The 18,225-nt window shown below is 43.5% G+C and overlaps 1 protein-coding gene across 2 annotated transcripts in view; it reads right to left on the reverse strand.

Annotated features, from left to right (window-relative positions):
* ADAMTS2 (ADAM metallopeptidase with thrombospondin type 1 motif 2) overlaps nt 1-13,753 on the reverse strand; it is a 189,751-nt gene extending 175,998 nt beyond the window's left edge. For both annotated transcript variants that reach the window (XM_075056671.1, XM_075056670.1), the window contains exons 1-2: nt 13,036-13,753; nt 11,657-12,018 (exon numbers count right to left, since the gene is read on the reverse strand). In XM_075056671.1, coding sequence (XP_074912772.1) covers nt 11,657-12,018; nt 13,036-13,699 — 1,026 coding nt within the window. In that variant the 5' untranslated portion in view covers nt 13,700-13,753. The remainder of the gene's footprint in view (nt 1-11,656; nt 12,019-13,035) is intronic.
* Nucleotides 13,754-18,225: the final 4,472 nt, after the last annotated feature.

Raw genomic sequence — 18,225 nt, forward strand, 5'->3', positions numbered from 1 at the left:
GTGAAAGACAAGGTTATGATGTGGAATACTCCACGGCTTGCTTTTTGCCCCAAATTCTTTGCTAATCAACCTGCCCATACAACGCCAAATGAAGCCAGTGAAACTAAACACACTCACTTCAACAGTTTTAGAACAAATCCAAAGATCAGCTACTTGCCATGGAACCTCCCAGGCCTTTATGCAAAATTATGCTGGACCATGACATAAACTTTCACATAGATCTATTTTTTCAGGAAGATTCTCCGTTTAGATAAGTGCAAGATTATACTATATTTTCACAGGTTCAGCATTTTTATTCTATTTTATAAGATGCATATGATTACCTTTGGCCTTAATTTGACTGCAGTAAACTAACAACTTTATTTTCATAGTGAATTCATTACCCTTTCCTACTGAGGAGTTTAAATTAATTCAAGACATCTTGTAAATTGCCTTGTCTTTTTTTGCTTGTCTATTACTTATCCAGACTGAGCTTCATAGTCCTCTTTCAGAGTGGTAAATCATCCTTTGATTAATCCCATTTTTACACTTACTGCTTATGTCAGCCTTAACGTGCCATAACTTTGCAAACAAATGTAATATTGACAGACACCTCTAGCATTTATTTGGGGATTAAATATTTTGGTTTACTGATGAATGGCAGATCTGCCATTTTCATAATGAAACCTAAAACTATTAGGAAACTCTGACTTCAAGCTTTGTTGTGAATCTGAAATCAATCCAAATTCATCCCTAAAACTTCTTCATCCCTAAGCTCTTTATTGGTATTGAACTGAGGTGGTGTAAAATCTGTGCTTCTGGGTTTGGGGGGGGGGGGGGGTGTTCCCAACAGGTAAACAATTGTGACCTTAGGAAGGTTCACACTGTTCTACAGAGAGGTGTTTTGAAAAGTTTCAAAGCCATATTTTTATCTAGCTATTACTTTGTTTAAGCATATGACAATTTTTAGACATTTTCAGCCTTGCAAGCTTCAAAGCCTTCCAGCTTCCAATATAACTCCTGTCACGTGAGAGAGTGTTGGCACATGAAAGACTCTTGGCCCAGCTCAGCTGTCTTCATCATCAGGTAGTGATTTATTTCTCAAAGACTGTTTTTTAAATACATTCTGGTTTGCAGAATGCTTTCCAAACAACATCTCTCACATTCCTTCCACAGCTCCTCTGCTTGGGGAAAGAAATAAGCCTAGCAATTTTAACACTCTAAAGAATCAAGCGGTATATTCTTCTGCATATGAGTTGGATGAACATGATTTACCCAAAAGCCATGATTTAAAACAAATAAAGCCACTATTAAAACAGTAACCACAGCCTGTGCTGCCACCTATCCTTAGCTAATCTCTGCATTTTCTGCAGGCTCTTTTTCCACTTCTGAACTATGGGCTCTGTCCTGCAAACAGGTCTGCCCTTCAACTGCTGTAATGGCCACGGACATTGGCCCTGGCACCAGCCTTGGGAGCCACCCACTTGACCATGGGAGAACATGCAAGACGCGTCTGCTTTGGGCAGGAATTGGATGTTAGTTCTGTCTTTCGCACATGGGGCAAATATCAGCAAAACTGGCAAGTCTTGGGAGTAAAATCTGTGCTTTCCCCTCTTCCCTTCTAAATTCTATCATTTTACTGTATTTGTATTAAAATTTAAATGGTTTATTACTATGTTTAGCTCCTGGAATATTTTTACTCCCAAGAACATACGCCTTTTCTTTCCTGTTGGACTTGCCGTATTATTTTTACTTTCCCCATCCTATACTGTACAATATTCATTATATCATGCCAAAAAGCACATTTTCAGAAGCACAACTTGCAAAAGAAACTCCTCCTACAGGCCAAATTGTGCAAGAGTAGCACAGAATCTGCAGTCCCTGTCCTTCTGGGTGCGCGGTGTGAAGGTGCCTCAGGACGGGTTTACCTAAGGGGGCTAATTAATACATGCCCAGAGCTCCACTGGACATGGTGGAAGCTGCTGCTGCAGCCCAGCAGCCCATAGGGCACAAAAGGAAGAGGCAGGCAGAAATGAGGGGCTACACAGCAACAGAGGGAAGCAGGCACAACAGGAGGCTGAGAGAGCTACACTCGGGGCTCCTGTAGAAACAGGCTGTATTGGATACAAAATTCAATCACTCCTGCCCTTTCATGGACTGTTTCTTCTAAGTACTGTAAGTGATGGGGTAAAAGAAAAGAGGTCAGGAAGAGCTGTTGGCCAGCCTGCTAGTTAGCCATGCAGGTTCTTCTCCTCACGTCAACTTCATTATTCTTACAGTGGTAGTAAATCAGAAAACACATTAATAAAGGCTTAAAGACTCAGGGCCTACATCAAGATGTGGTACTGTGTCATCCTAAAATCTCAGAAAGATATTTTGTTTTTATGTCTTTTGAAGACCAGTTTAAAAGTTGACCATATGCCAGGTATTTCCTTCTAGTAGAAATAGTTCACCTTCCTTAAAAGGCAATAACAGCAGCTACCTATAGTCAATACACCTAGTAAAGAGAAATAACTTAAATTCATTAAATAAGCTTTATCTAGTTACAGGTAGAAGGAGCTCTTCTTACCCACAAAGATAGCAATGATGTTCACTGACTCTTTCTCATTACAGGATTAGTAGGTTTCATGCTTAATTTCAGTAGAAAATAGATTGTAATCTGTCCCCTGAGGTCCACCCGGCTAGAGGTTAAATGCTGGGAAAAAGTGGTCTGACCATATAATGAAATTCAAACACAGAGGTGGCAACTACAGGAAAAGTTAAAGGGAATGACAGTAGGAAGAAAGTTAAAGTAGCTTTATTTATAGCTCACCACGTCAAAAGTGATAATATTGTACATTGCAGGTGTAAAAGTCAGAAAGTACCACAGACCCTGGGCAATTTCTACCTCTGAATTCTCCATGGAGAGCTGCACAAGTGAAGAATTAATTGTATTTATTTATTTTGAAGATAAAGGTCACAAGTGCAGCAATAAAGAGGCAAAATATTAAGTTTGACATAAACCAATATAAAGGGAATAAGAAAGAATATAAACCTGAAGGGAATGCTGATAAACTGTAACACGCTTAGCATACCAAGACCAAAGAGTAACAGCAAGTTGTACAAATGGGACTTCAGTTTTAGCAAGGCAAAGTTTTGGAAAACAAACAGATCAGTAGATACAGTCCTACAAGGGACATGAAGGGGAAGGAAAAAAAAAAAAGGCAAGTATATAAATTAGTGGTTAGGGCAGGTTCTCTCTGTGGGATCAGAGAGACTAAAATGATACTGAGGTTACCATGTTCAGTGACTGAACCTCCCTCACTTGAGGGGCAGCCAGCCCACGTAACACACGCCAGTGGACAAACTCTCTCAGAATTACACACAAGACAGGAGAGATTCCCATCTCTTGCTTTGCTTTTACCGTTCAGCAATTTGCGTTTCCCTCCCCGTGCTTTTCTCACCCTCCCTTCCGCCATCAGAATGACTATTCTCCTCCCCACAGCAGCAAACTCCACTCCTTTCTCTGATCCCGTAACCCTCTCCTCCAATGGAGGTGGAATTTTATTGCAAAGTACAAAAAAAAAAAAAAAATCAAGCAGAGCTACAAAGTGGAAAGCCATCATCCACAGAGCAGAACAGTAAGTTTGCCCAAAACTGCAGTTCCAACTTCTGATGCTCAAAGGCACAAGTCGAGCTCCCTTAAATAGACCCATTTCAAAACCATGAGAATAAGGATGTGGTTTTACAATACTGCTTGAGTCTATCTGTTACCAAAGGAGCAATCTCACTTCTCTCCTGGATCCCAGCTGAGGGCATTCCCACTTTCATCTCTTTGCCTATTAAAATGTCCATCTCGCCCCACAGAGAACCAGTTCAAGCAGCTAAACTGGCAGGCAGCAATTCACTGGTTTGGCCACTCGCCCACCGGGTTAACGTATGGTGGATAAGAGAAGCAGGGTGCCGGAGCAGAGGAGGAAAGGGAGCACAGAACTGGGAGCAGCCAAGGGAACAGGATTACCCCTCCCAGCAGCAATGAGGTGTTAAGAGAGACTCATCTGTACTGTAAAACGACACCTTCAAAACAAAATACTTGGGATGATTTTCACTGGCCTGGTGATTTTTGAGACTTAAAGAATACAACTTGCGTCTCTCTGTCCTTTCCTTGAGGGAAACTCTTACTTAAAAACATTTACTTTAAACAGAAAATAGTTACTTGGAAGAAATAGTAAAAAAATTAATGCTGAGATTCACACTTATGACTCCAGGAACTCCAGATTTGAGGAAAGTACCAGACATTTTGTGACCTGGGAATAACTCAGAAGATCTATAGCAGAGACTGTGATTTAGATATGAGGAAGCGATGTGCTCTTCAGCACTTGAAGAGGACACTCTTCTTTTCAATGTTACAGTTTAATAGAACGGTGCTGAAAATAGCATGTGAAATGTGGGCCTTTCATTTTGCAGACTATTAAAACTGGGAACCCGCTGTGTCGAGACTCTGCAAACAAAGATGAATTTAAAACACACACAGATAAAGGGGCTAAAGAAACCAGATGTGATGTGTTAAAGAACTTACTAAAACTTTGGAGGAAGGAAAGCAATAAAGGATGAAGGTGATCTGAAAAAGAGGGTGTGCACATCAGAGCTATTCACGGGAAGCAAATGCAAGGTTGTGCAACCCCCTACAAGAGACTGAAGACCTGCTTCCTGATTCTCTGTTTTAATCAGACCCTGTATGAGAAATGTCCTAGTGTGCAATTAAGTAATGGTGTGACCTGTTTACAAACCAACAGTCACCATTAATAAAAAGTCCTCAGAAGTAGGTCAAATAAAATACTAGTGTGATCTGTGGAGAAAAGGTCCTGCTCCATGCAACAGCTGGAATGCTGCTTGATCTAAAAAAATATTTTCCAACCTTCTGTAGCAAAAGGTAAACACGTAATTAACTCAAAATGTGGGAATGTCTTGCCATTTGCAGGAGTCTGTACTGTTAAATTCTCAGAGAATACTGGAACACCTTGCCACACCATGAGGAAGGAGTGAGCTGGTAGCTAACTAAGCTAATAGCATTTTTCAAGGGACGCACCTTTGGAAGCTGAAGAGGGACAGTCTTCTCAAAATAGATGTTCTGCTTACCCCAGAAAGTAATTATGACCTTATCAAAATTAGTTACTATATTTGGATCTTTCAAGATGGAAAGTAGAAGGAGCCATTAGGCACATTTTCTTGGTTGTACATGGTTTAATATTCTAGTTGGAAAATTAGTTCTTGTGTGGTCGAAGAGAATAGTACAGCCGAGATACTACTACAATGAGGACAATGCAACACAAGGTCAAATAGGACATAAGGAAATACCTATCTTTTATCCAAAGGCCTAAAACATACCACAAAGATACCAGTTTTGATTGCCTGAGGATATTCTGTCCAGATGGTGTCCACCTGTAAGATTTTGGAAATTACTTACTCTGCTCTCAGATAAAACGTAGGTGAGACTATCCATGCACAGAAGATGCAAAGAAAAAAAATAGTACTTACTGATGACAGAGCCTCTTTTAAGGACAGCAAAATGAGGATAATTTACTCCAGTTAGAGGCTGAATCATAGTGTTTACACTCTCTGTGATTCAGACTATAACTTTTAAAAGGGAAAGTCTATGTAATTTACACAACAGAAGGGGCTATCCAACTAGGCTAGTGTTGGCCAGAGACATGAATGGTAGAAACCCAGAGAATGGTTTACTAAGCAAAGTCTCCGTCCTGTGAAAATATATGGATATGCTTGAGTGTTAGGCATCAAAATAGCTCCATTGCGTTCTGTCAGGCAATGCAAGTCTCATATCACGTGTATGGATGTGGATGTGCAGTCAGGCTCTGACTGTGCTAAAATTTACATACATGCTTAGCTTAAACATGTAGAGACCCCTGCTGAATTCAAAAGACCATGTGGGTTAATGGAGAGCCCACTTTAACCACCTGCAGAGGAAGGGCTTCTGTTTTCTTAAGGAGAATGGCTTTTAAATTTTGTTCTATACTGTGTCACAGGAATTACTTGCATTTCTTCTGCCACTGTATTATAGTTCTACTTGTCCAAAAAGCAAAAAGCCCACAGTGGTTTTTGCCATTACACAAAAAACAGATGGCAACTTTGGTTTGATTTTGTTTTAATTTAAAGAGAAAATGCTCCCAAATGAAGAGATTATATATGCCAAATTTTAATCCACTAAAAATGGATGCAACCTGATCATAATGTAAATGCTAAGAACATAGCATATGAAAAAGAATTACTGGAATTATTTGTAGCAGGCATCTGTTATAACTGTCAGGCTCTTGACCTGACCAGACTTTGAAGACAATATTGTGCTACCTTGAGTTCTGCTTTTTTGCTACACCACAAACCAGTGTAATCCAAAAAACAGATAAAGCAGAAACAAAACTAAATTGTAAATCCATATGAAAGCAGGAGATGGATGTCTAAAAGGAAAAATAACAGAGTTATATAAGCAGGTTTGTCTTCTCATTGTGTATTCATTGTGAGCAGATCCTTCACCCTCTTACCCAGGTAAATTACATGGTCCACCTAAGGTGAGTTGAATTCAACTTCAGCTCTGTGGCCAGTTCCAAGAAAGCATCTCTGTCAGGAAGGTATTTAAGAATATAACTTTAAAACTCACTGACTTCAAAGAACTCAAGCTCATGCTCAAAGTGAAGCAGGATTATACTAAACAAGGATAGATTTCACAAGGTGTTTAAATGTCTTCAGGAATGCAGGGAATGTGGCTGGGGGGGGGGGGGATATTCCCCCAGGAAGGAGAAAGGTGGGCATTTCACATGGGTAGCTGGAATTGCTCTTAGGAAACACCATTGACTGAATCTGGAACCTGAGGTCCTACATTTACAGTTTAAAAATTAGATTATATCAATACACCCCTGTAAAATAAAGACTGCAAAAATTAAAAATATTCCATTATCTGATTTTAAAACAGTCAAGGAAATATTAATAATGGAAATAATACATAACAAGGTCTTGGGACAACTGACAGACATGCACTTACATTGACAGCAGCCAAAGCACCAGTCAGTTCCTGAAAATTCATGACTGGCTAGTAAAGCAAATGGATCACCACAAACCCACCCCGGTCAGGCCAGTACTACAGTTACTATCAGTATTGGGCATGAGTCTGAAAAGCGCTGCTGGCGTCCCAAGCATTTCTAGAAGAAATAGCATCTGGGCAAGCAGCCAGCCACCAGCCTCCTCTCAACCAGTCTGCGAGGGTTATTACAGCATACAGTAAAGACTGAAATGTTGTAGAGCAAACCCTGCCTATTTCAGCACATAAGAAGAAACACTTATGTCCATTATACTAGTAAGGTGACTATGGCTTGGTACCCCAAGACATGTAATGCTTACAGTTCCATAAGAAAACATACAACCATAGATGTCCTGAACTGCTTACTTTCTAAATGTCTACTTCTAATAGCTTACCATTTTAATGACAATATAGTCAAATTTTTGGACAGCTGATATTTTAACTGTTAAAAAGGAAGAGAATTATACTAATGAAGCAGAGCTAAGACATCATGTTGTGTTACTGAAACTGACGTTCCTCTATTTGCTTCAGTGCGTACTAGATCATACTGATTATTCAACATGAAGCTGTGATCCTCAGTCTTTTAGGATCCTGTCAGTAAGTTTGACTCTGCACTGCAGCCTAATTTAATCGTGCTCATTATCCATACCAGATGTGGTGTTGATACTCTGTTTCTCCTGTATCTGGTTGTGTTTAAGCACACATTCTAGCCCACAGACTACGAATGTTATGAGGAAACAGGGAGAGAGTTTATGTCTCTGAAGTTCCACAACCTGATACTGCCATCCTGTCAACCCAAAGAAGACATTTTTGGCACATCTGCCTCAAGCACTGCAGAAGTATTTATCAAAATAAGAAATTCAGATGCATAAAGAGTTCTTCTACAATGGCAGGTTCATCCGCTGGGGTGAAGAAAGGGAGTTCCCATAGTTCAGGCAATAATCTGGAAGGACTACCGTAATTCTAACTCTTTATTGTTTTATGGCATTTTTACAGCCTCCAACCACTTCTCCTTCACAACCAACTCTTGGAGAGGACAGCCAGCTCCCTCATCCTCCACCTGCATCCACAAGTAAGGATCTGGCCAAGGACCAAGAACATACTCAAACTGCAATATCTTCCACAACAGTCTGCGGGCCACAGACAGCTGACCGTGTTGGTTCTGCCTACTCAGTGGAAAATTAGTTTGAATGCTATCATGCCAACCAAGATGATACCAAGTTGTCCAGAGTGTTTTTATCTTAAGCAGGAAAGCTTTCACAAAACTTTTTTTTTTTTTTTTTAATATGGTAAAAATCACATCCATAATTCAGAGAGCTGTTAAAAAGCTATTGATTAGCTTTAACTTTCCAATGATTTGTAAAGACTCATTTCAGCTCTGAAAACACACCTAGATTGCATACTTCAGAAGTTCTCTTCATCTGTCTCTGATTTGATTTTTAGGTCAATAAAACTAATTTTGTCATGGACTTCTGTTGCAGAAAACTGGGAGTACCCAAACCAACTGTGTATCTCCTCAGTCAGGGCAGCAGATAATTCTGTATATGCATTCACTGTACCTTTTCATTTTTTAGAATTATTGCAGATTAAAAACCTTCATCATTTATAGTACAGTTCAAAAATCTGTTTGCAGATCTACTATTTTCATGTAAATGCCTTCCAACAACTTCTCGTTTTGGCAATACCAACACCACCAGACATACTCTTCTCAGACAATAATTGGAAAATAAGACACAGTTGGCAGTAAAGTGCAAACCAAAGGGGATGTTCAGAGGAAATAACATCAGAAGTTGGCAAGGTGGCAGATGCATTCACTGACTTGAACCAGATTCAGTCAACAAAAGTTTGCAGTGTAAAATCAAACTATGAAACTTCAATTCAAGTATTATTTCAAACCTAATGTCTGGATGCAAAAGCTGGAAGCCCACCAGAAGCATAGACAGATGACAAACCACCTTCAAAAGGAAGCACTTCAAGAAAATACTAGGAATTAAATGAAGTGAGTTTGTAACAAACAACGTTAATTCTTGTCAGTTGACAACTCAGTTGTCAGAGAGTTCCACCATCCCTATCTCCAGAGTAATCTAGAAAAGGAGGTGGAAATACTTGGGGTATGTTAGGAACATTGGCCCTGGCATGTATATTGTTAGGCAACTGAAAGAAAATCCATGATACTATGGAATTTCTCCACTGAAGCAAACTAGGTGTGAAGAAAAAAACAGACATAGAAAACCAATTGAGAATAGCCTTGTCCATGTCTGCATTCACATCTGAAATACCAATAAACCTGAGAATAACATACAGCCCAGTGGCCTCTAAGAATGTCTTGCTAGTAATACATTGCTCCAGTCTTTTCAATACTCCTTGCAAACACAAGAAATAAAAAGGTAAACCGAGAGACAGTTAAGTGCAGTACTAACTTTAGTGTGTTAGTGGCTCATTATTGCTGTCCATGGACCAGTGGCTTTTGGGGAACCACTAGTACCATTTCTTGGAGTTCGTGTAATTCTACTGATACCTGTTTTAAATTCTCCCCCCATGAAAGAAAGAAACTGAGATGGAGGGGATGGGTAGAGATAGAACATAGTACCCAAGGAACTGGAGTTCAATTTGTTGTTCCACAGCAGATTTACTGCACAATCTCAGGGAAATCATTACAGCCAGATGCTTAAAGGTACTGAGGTAATGCTTCCTGCAGGAAGGCTTCAGTGACCTGGGCAAAACCAAACGTGGTCTCTGCCCTGCAACATTTACAATGTAGATATGCACTGGAGGAAACACTAAGCCATTTCCAAATGTTTTAGCAGAATCACAGAAGTTGTAGTGCCATGTGAGAACCAGCATGACATCCAGATTAGAACATGGCAGCTCCTGTGCTACACCAACTCTCCTGCTTCTTCTAACGAAAAGAAGAATGCTGATAAGAGGCAGGCACACAGGTTGTGGATACGGCTTGAAAACTAAAATTCTTTTGGTAGCTTTCTGGATTCTAGCCATTTATGAGTGCCACTGAATTGAGACCTGGCTTCATATCTTTGCATTTTGAGGAGTTACTTACAAATGCAAAAAGAGCAGCATTTTATGAACACTTTGTCATTTACACATGCAACATGAGGCCTTGGACCTTTAGAGTCTTATCCATACTTTGGCTTTAACTCCTGTTATATTTTATCGTAACACTCTTCTCCAATATAAGGAGTCCACACTCTGGCTAACACTGGGAGGAAGAAGGAACAAGTTCCCCCACTGCCCTTAAAGTCAACGCCTGTGCTGATGAGGAGAGCACAAGGCAAGCAGCAGCCCTCAACAGGATCTTCCTCCACCTTTCCACACAGACAAACAAGGAAAAAGAGCTTTGGCTCCACCCCAGTTCTGCAATGCCCAGAGCAAGTAAATTTTGCCTTACACAAAATGATCTGTGCTAGGTATGGGGAGAGCAAAGAACTTCTGCTTCCCCACCAGAGGCAGACCTGCAGGCTCATACTCTGCTTTCTGAACTGGTCTTCTTGCTCAGTCCTGGTGTTCCTCTTGCCCCCAGCCAGCTGTCCACATCAAACAACTGCAACACTAAAACCTGCTTCTCAAAACAGGAATGCACATGGCTAGGAGAAACCACAGGAAAGGAAAGAGTAAGGGGAAAAGTATTTGATTCCCTTCCATTCTCAGACAGCCAACATACTATCTCCATACATGTTATCTTCTTGGCACAGCAAATGAACAACTGCCTATAATTAAATAAACAGAAATACAACTGACTCATACTGGTTTTTTATGCAGAGAACAGAATGCATTAAAATTAAGTAATCTCAAAATTATGAACTCTAAAGGGTATAGCAAGAAAATATGGGCTGGATAAACTGTTCATTATCAAAAATATAGCCCTTTTCTCAATAAACAAATTGCTGTGCAGTAATTACTGTTCAAATGATAGTATGACAGTTTAGGACGTCAGGGACAAACAGTTACAATTTGATTGCTGAACATACACAGCAGAACAGAAAGCTGCAGCAAGTTTTAAAACACACAGCCTTGCAAAACGTATCGCAGGGAGTCGTTTTGCTTGTAAAATCCAAACTCTTTTGTGACTTTCCATCAATCACTTGATTAGGCAATGAAACTCACCGAGTGAGAAATCCATGAAAAACAGACTTTGAATAAATTAAAATTTTCCAGGGCAAAAAACATATTTCACCTATCAAATTTGTTTCCAGAGCAGTCCAGCCCATTATTTGGGATTAACTCTTCTAAAATTTCCCTTCCCAGACTGCAAGTGAAAAGTGGGAGAGGATGCTGAAAACGTGCCATTTCATCCTCTGTTTCAAAGCATCAGACACCTCAAGTAACTTTACCACAAATCAACATAAACCCTGGCTTCAGCTGCTCTGTTCCAGAGTAGCTACCACAGAGCATGTGCTCAAACTTCTAGTGCCACTGTCTGTAAAGAAGTGCCTGGTGCAGCGCAGCTATTCCCACACAAGGGAACATTAGTTAATTTGCATTCACAGTTACCATATGAGGTGTGAGCTTCTGACAGTCCACACATTTTATATTTAAAGACTGTAGGAAATTAATGTAATTATCTTTGATATAATAACAAAAGTAACTTACCAGCCCATCGCAATTGCTGATAGCGACTGAAGCGTTTGGCACATCAGTGATATCCCCAACATAGAGGCAATTCCCATAGAGAGGTTCAACGTGAGTCTCATCAGAGTCCTCCTGCCATTCAACTGTTGCTCCAGGGGCCACAAGCCTGGAGTTTGGCCGCAACCTGAAGTGAAACTCTCTTCCAAAAACAGTGACATTGTAAAATATTTGCTCATTTGCTGCTTCATGTTGCAAGTCCTCCGCAGCTCTCCTGAAGCGTGCTTTTGGCGGTCCGGACACCAAGTGGGATAGGAACCTGCCCTCTGAATCGGTGCTGGTGGGGATGACAAGGCTGTACTCCTCTATATTCCTCAGAATTGGATCTTTACAGGGAGAAAGCAAGAGAGGAGAGAGATACTAGAACTAAACACATCCTGATGCCGCGGGATTTTTATTCCATTATTCATTAGCACAGCAGACACTTACATAAGGCAGACGGACACTGCACCCTGTACAGGCACTTCATTCACTGGCGTGAAGTATGTGGAGTTCATTCAAACTTGCCTTTTGCTCCCCCCCCCAAAACACCGGACGGCAGCGTGAGCCTCCCCACCCGGGATGGACCCCGCACTCCTGCCCACGCAGCCGGGTCCCGCTACCCTTTTGCCCACGCAGCCGGGACCCCGCACCCCCTCCCAGCCGGTCGGTGCCCGGCTCGCCCCGGGGACTGTGGGGCCACCTGGGTGGCCAGTCACGATGAGAGGGCGCAGATCCACTTCGGGACGGCTCGGAGGGGCAGGGGTAGGGGCTCGGTTCGCAGGTGGCAAAGCCCGCAAGGGAAAGGCACGTCCCTCAAACTACCCCCCCCCCCGGTGCGGCGGGGACGGAGCGGGGCTGCTGACGGGGACGCCACGGGCAGCGATCGGCAGCGCTCTCGGCGGGAGCCCCGGGAGTTTTGGCCGGGGCAGGAGGAGGAGGAGGCGGACGAGCTGCCATGTGCTTCGTCGGGGAACTCCAGGCACCGAGCCCTGCCCCGCCGGGGCTCGCCCCCCTCCCGTGGGGCAGGCAGCGGGCGGCCGCGGGGGCTGCGGGCACCGGCGCGGCGCCTGTCACCGCCGGCGGGGGCTTCTCCCCGCGTCCCTTCCCCGCCGGCGGCGCGGGTGCGCCCCTGTCCCCGTCCCCGCCTAGCCGCTCGCAGGAAACAACTGGAAACCCGGTAAAAAGTAGCCGCAGAAGAAGTTCAAAGGGGGAGCGGACGAGCCGCGGGGAGACGAGCCGCGACTTCGGACGGGCGGGCTGCGAGGCACTCGGCCGCCGGGCGGGGGGGGGGGGGGGCCAAAGCCAAGCAGCCCAAAAGGCGGCGGGGGGGGGGCGGCCGCGGCGTCCCGGCGGAGACCTACCTCTGTCCCCGGGCCGCCGCAGGGCGCCGGCGGGCAGGGAGAACGCGCAGCAGAGCAGGAGGCAGGCGATGCCCGCGGGAGGGTCCATCGCGGCGGTCCCGGCCCGACGCGGGGGGCCGGCGCCCGGGCTGCCCAGCAGCCGGCCGAGCGCCGCACCGCCCAGCAGCCGCCCAGCAAAGCCGGGGCGGGCCAGGCGGCAGCCCCCCGGCTCCGCGCTTCTCCGCGCCCGCTCAGCGCTGCCCCGCGCCCCGCCGCCCGCGCATTCGCCCAGCCGCAAAGCCGCAAGCGGCAGTGGCGGCCGCGCTCCCGGCTCGCAGCGAAGCAGAGACACCAGGAGGCGGCGGGGGTATAATACTGGAAACACAAGGGCGTGCAGGAGTGAAGTCAGGCTGATTGACAGAGGCGCTGCCACCACGGCGCAGTCGGGCCGAGGGGGAGCGGGGACTGCCCCCCCCCTCCCCTCCGCCCCCGCCGGGCTTCCCCAAACCGGGACCTTCCCGCTCCCGGGGCCGCGCCGGGACGGGTTCTGGGAGCGGGGAACGGGAGTTGGCCAAAAGCGGTTTGCAGCAAAAAAAAAAAAGAAACACGACGCGCCACACCCGCCCGCCCCCCATCCCACCCCGGGCCGTGCTCGGGAGCCCCCCCCGGGGCAGCGTCCTGCCATCGAGACCCGCGGGCTGCGCGTCTCCCCGCCCCAGTCTGTGAAATTCACCTGGAAACTGGTGGTCAAAGAAAACCGGAGCCGGACTAGGTAAACTTAAGGCACCTCGGCATGAGTTTTGTCGGGAGTCTTGGGTTTCCCGGTGAAAGCAAGGACCCAAGTGGAAAAAAGTGCCACCAACAGTGGCAAACCGTGATCAGGGATCTTCATCTGATCGAATAAATCACTCTAAGCAGCCATTTCACAGGAAAAAATTGTTTGGACTGTTTTCTAATGAGACTGAAATTACTTGCTGCAAAGCCAGCTTACATTAAGTATCTGCAAATGGAGGGAGAGACCCTGAAAGCCTTCAGGAATACTATAAATACGATATAGAAGGAGATTTTTGTAAAATAATTAAATAATCAAGAGTGGCCTTTATGGAAAAAAACAAGTTATATTTGTTTCCATATGGCCAGGATAAATGCCATACCGCTTACTCCTTTCAGATAATGTATATATTTACTCAGCTGTTACATTATCGGGATCATTTGCTGTTTTCACCACTTTACTCTTTAACCTTGCAGAATCCTAACAGCCCTTCTGGTGCTCTTGCTGTCCTCGCCAGTCCACGGCCTTACCTACCGCAGGCTGGCTCGCACTGTATCTGCATGTATTATACCTCTCTGGAAATTTGCATGCAATGGCTTCCTGCAGGAAGCTGGTCCTCTGCCAAGGAATTTTCCTGGGTATCCTTGACTATTATTGCTCCTCTATGACTAAGGGTCCAATTATTACCTTCCACCCCTATATACGGACACAAGTGAAGGGTATGGAAGAAAAATAACAACTAGCTAGTACTGCTCAATGCCAGTGACTAGGTTTTATGGACCCCAGGCCTGATCAGTTATGGTAGCACATGATTTTCTGCTTGCTTGGCTTGTTGTTTTGGTTTGGTTTTCCCATTTTTTAGGTTCAGGGTAAAAAGGGAAAGATTATTCTGAATAATGGAGTAGATCAATTTGTACATTATATTCAAACATCCCTTTACTTACCTTTTCGAATGACCTCTGCTTGAGATTGCTGTCTGCACCAGCCTTCTCCCAGTTCTTCCTTTCGGTTTGTTTTTCTGTTGGCTCATTTTTTTGTTCTGTTTTGTTTGTGAGTCCATATTGAGCAGCTTCTCTTACTTAAAATCTCATATACTTTCATCAGTACACAGCTGGTAAAGTTCCAACTTCATTTTTATTGGACTTGTATTTTAAGCTGATGATGTGGCTTTTTTATGTTCCATCCATCCCATCCTGCTCAAATTGAAATAACTTCTGCTCATAAACTTGAAAGGGAGAGGGGTTGGCCCTATATTTGAAATCAAAGTTCTTATTTGTATATGATGCATCCAGAAAAAAATAAGGAGACAGAGTATATTATAGAAATACAAAACAACCCAGCCAATAGTTCTACTAATTAAGATGTATTTTTATTCTTGAAAAAATTGGAGGTTAGAAAATATGCTTTAATATGGATAACAGCTGTACTGCAGAGTAATGATATAAGCAAAAAGAATCAGTAACTGCCTTCATGTAGAAGTTTATTTCTATACAGAAACCAAGTTCTATGTGCACGTGTTATTATCTTATCACACGGGGCCAAGACCCAAAAGTTCCATGGGCTCTAGGGGTTAGTGGAGCTGTTTTAGAACCTTCTTTAAAATTTTAAACAAAACCAAACTGAGAACAAGTGTCAAACAATGGAGCCGAATCTGCAGTTGGTAAAAACTGTGCCTCCACTGAACTCGCTGGAATAAATCCTGATCCCCCACTGAAGTCAGTGAGAGTTTTGCCACTGACTTCAACAGAGCCAAGATTTTCTGCAGTAGATTCATGATGCCAATTTAGACCAACTGAGGATGTGCCACATGGTGCAGCAATGGGCTCATCCTTCCAGACAAAAAATGGATCCATGTTTGACCCTGAGGAGGTGGTCCAAAGCATGCCAACCACCACAGAGCCTGAATGAGTGAGATTCAAGAAGAGAAGTTCTTAACATCCCTGCTCTTACACCACTATAGCAGAAAAATTCAGGGGAATACCCTCCTCAAAACTAGTTCTTCCCCATTTCCTAAATTATTTGCCCAGGATTCTTGACACAGGCAGCCAAGATCACTGCCTGGATTTCCATGGTAGGGCCTTGCCATGGCTATCTCCAGCAGGATGCTTCAAATTTTTTTAGAATGAACTAGAAAAACTCAATGTGAAATGTATGTACTGCTCCATTACTCATAGTCCACAAACCTCTAAATTAATTGGTGTGAATGAAGTCTCATCATGTTTATTTTACTGGAATGAAGGGAGGAGGGCTAGATGCTGCAACTGTCCTCCAATAGTTTGATCTGAGGGTATGCCTATGCTGCTGCCAAACATGACTACAATCACGCAGATGTTTGTCTTTGCTGGAGACAGGCATCCAGAAAGGAGAAAATTATGCTCTGTGTCCTGAATGAATACCCAGGCTGAAGGAAAGGTGTTCTAGCAGCTCATGCTGAAATACCCAAAGTAGCTTTAAACAAGCTAGCTGAGCTGCGAACAGCACTGTAACTAAACCAATATGGAGTTCAGCACAGACTCTGTCAGTTCCTGTTCTAGCAAGGGTACATCTGCAGTCAGACCTTCCCTGTGGAGATGTTCTCTCAACATTTAATTTTTCTTAGTAAAATTAAAAGATCCTAAGCTTAAATCACCAGCTACTGCTATGAAAGTGTTCAAAACACATACAACTGCACATTGCAATGATAAACCTTGTATCTGAGATTTCTAAGATCACTTGCCGTTTTCAAGGGAAAATGAATCTTTTCCCTACATTAGTGGGGCTGTGAGGGGAGATGCTGGACTGCAGCACTGTGCCTTCTCCAAAGGGCACGCCATTACCTGAGCAGGTAACTTAGAGTCTGCTTACAGCCCTCATGATCCAAAGCAGTCCGAGCTCTTACACGAGCAGTTCCCCAGAAAGGAGAGTTCTCATTTCTGACTTCCTTATGGGGAACACGATACCTTTCTGCAAAATGGCTGTTTGTTGCCTGCATTGTTTCTTATGCAGATCATTGTCTTTGCCTTCACCCTTAACCAGTATGCATACTTTCTGCCTATGTAACATTATAAAGATTAATAAAAAAGAAGATAAATTAAAATAGCATGCCAGTTCATTTCCTCCACACTTGACATTTCCAGGCTCTGTATTCTTTGAACCCTTTTGCCATTACGTGGCAGTATTATATACTACCTAGAAAAAATGCATGTATTTAATGCTGATTTTGAAGCAGTGTATGCTAAAGAGCAGTAGCTAAAACTGGAACAGTCCTGCCTTTTCCTCCCTTTACCTAAGCACTGTAACGAAACAATCAATCACACAAAAACCAGACCAATGTAACAATAAATCACCAAATTACCATGCTTTTACTAATAATTTGAATTCTGCTCCTCTTTTAAGAAAGAAAGTGTAAGAAAAATAAAGTGACAAGAAACTAAATTAAAGCAGTAATACCCAGGCTAGCCACTTTGATTCCTGGAGTAAAAAATGAGGTAATATTACAAAAAATTTATACATCTTTAATTGGTAATTAATAAAATCCTGTCTACAACAGGAGAGCTACTGACTGACTGTATAAAAGGGGAGCATCTCCTCTGCCTGTTCATCCTCAGATTTCTGAGAACCAGCTCCTTGGCCCTTACCAAACACGCTTAGACTGCCCAGGCAGGCAAGTCCTCCGAAGACTTGGGTGATTCTACTGAGACAGGAGCAGCACAGGACATGCCCCAGAACTTCAGGGGCTTAAGGAACTTTATTGACAAAAACTTAAGCAGTTATACAGTAATTTTGAAACATGTCACTGTTGGGCTACAGGACTTAACTCTCACTTTAGCTATCTGATTCAAGTGTACAGTCTTCCAAGATGGAGCGGAGCAGCAGGCATTCTTCACAACCTTGCTCCGTGTGTCAGTGCTACCCATGTGGGATACTTGCAGCATGAGACAGTAAAAAGGTCAGGCTGCCTGCAAATCGTGCAGGCCAAGAGATTAATTGGCCAGATGCTGGCCACATAGGGACCAGCCATGGACACCTTCTCAAGTCTATGCTCATTGATAGCACAGGTTCAAATTCCTTCTGCACATGGCCCAAAGCTCCTACCTGATTGCAGGCTTGCAGCTGCACTGTGCGCGCAGGCAAGTGTGCACTCAGGTGCAGGGAAAGAAGTAACGGAACTAGGGAGATGGATCCAAGTTTCCTTCACCTTCTTCTGTGTTTGGTTCAGACACTTTGTCCTGATTTTGTGGCCCCTAGTAAATGTTCCATCTTAATTCCCCTTTACATTTTCTCTGTCAGCATAACACATAAAATTTCATTGTTACCACTTCTTTCACTAACCATCTGTATTTAACTGCTAGTATAATTGTCTTTTGACAAATAGTACAATCCCTCCCCTATGTTTTCACCTTGATTCTTTCTGTGCAGATTTATTGCCTCGCTATTAATATTCCAGCCATGTGATTTAT

This window comes from Buteo buteo, chromosome 24 (genome assembly GCF_964188355.1).
Source record: "Buteo buteo chromosome 24, bButBut1.hap1.1, whole genome shotgun sequence".
NCBI classification, from domain to species: domain Eukaryota; kingdom Metazoa; phylum Chordata; class Aves; order Accipitriformes; family Accipitridae; genus Buteo; species Buteo buteo.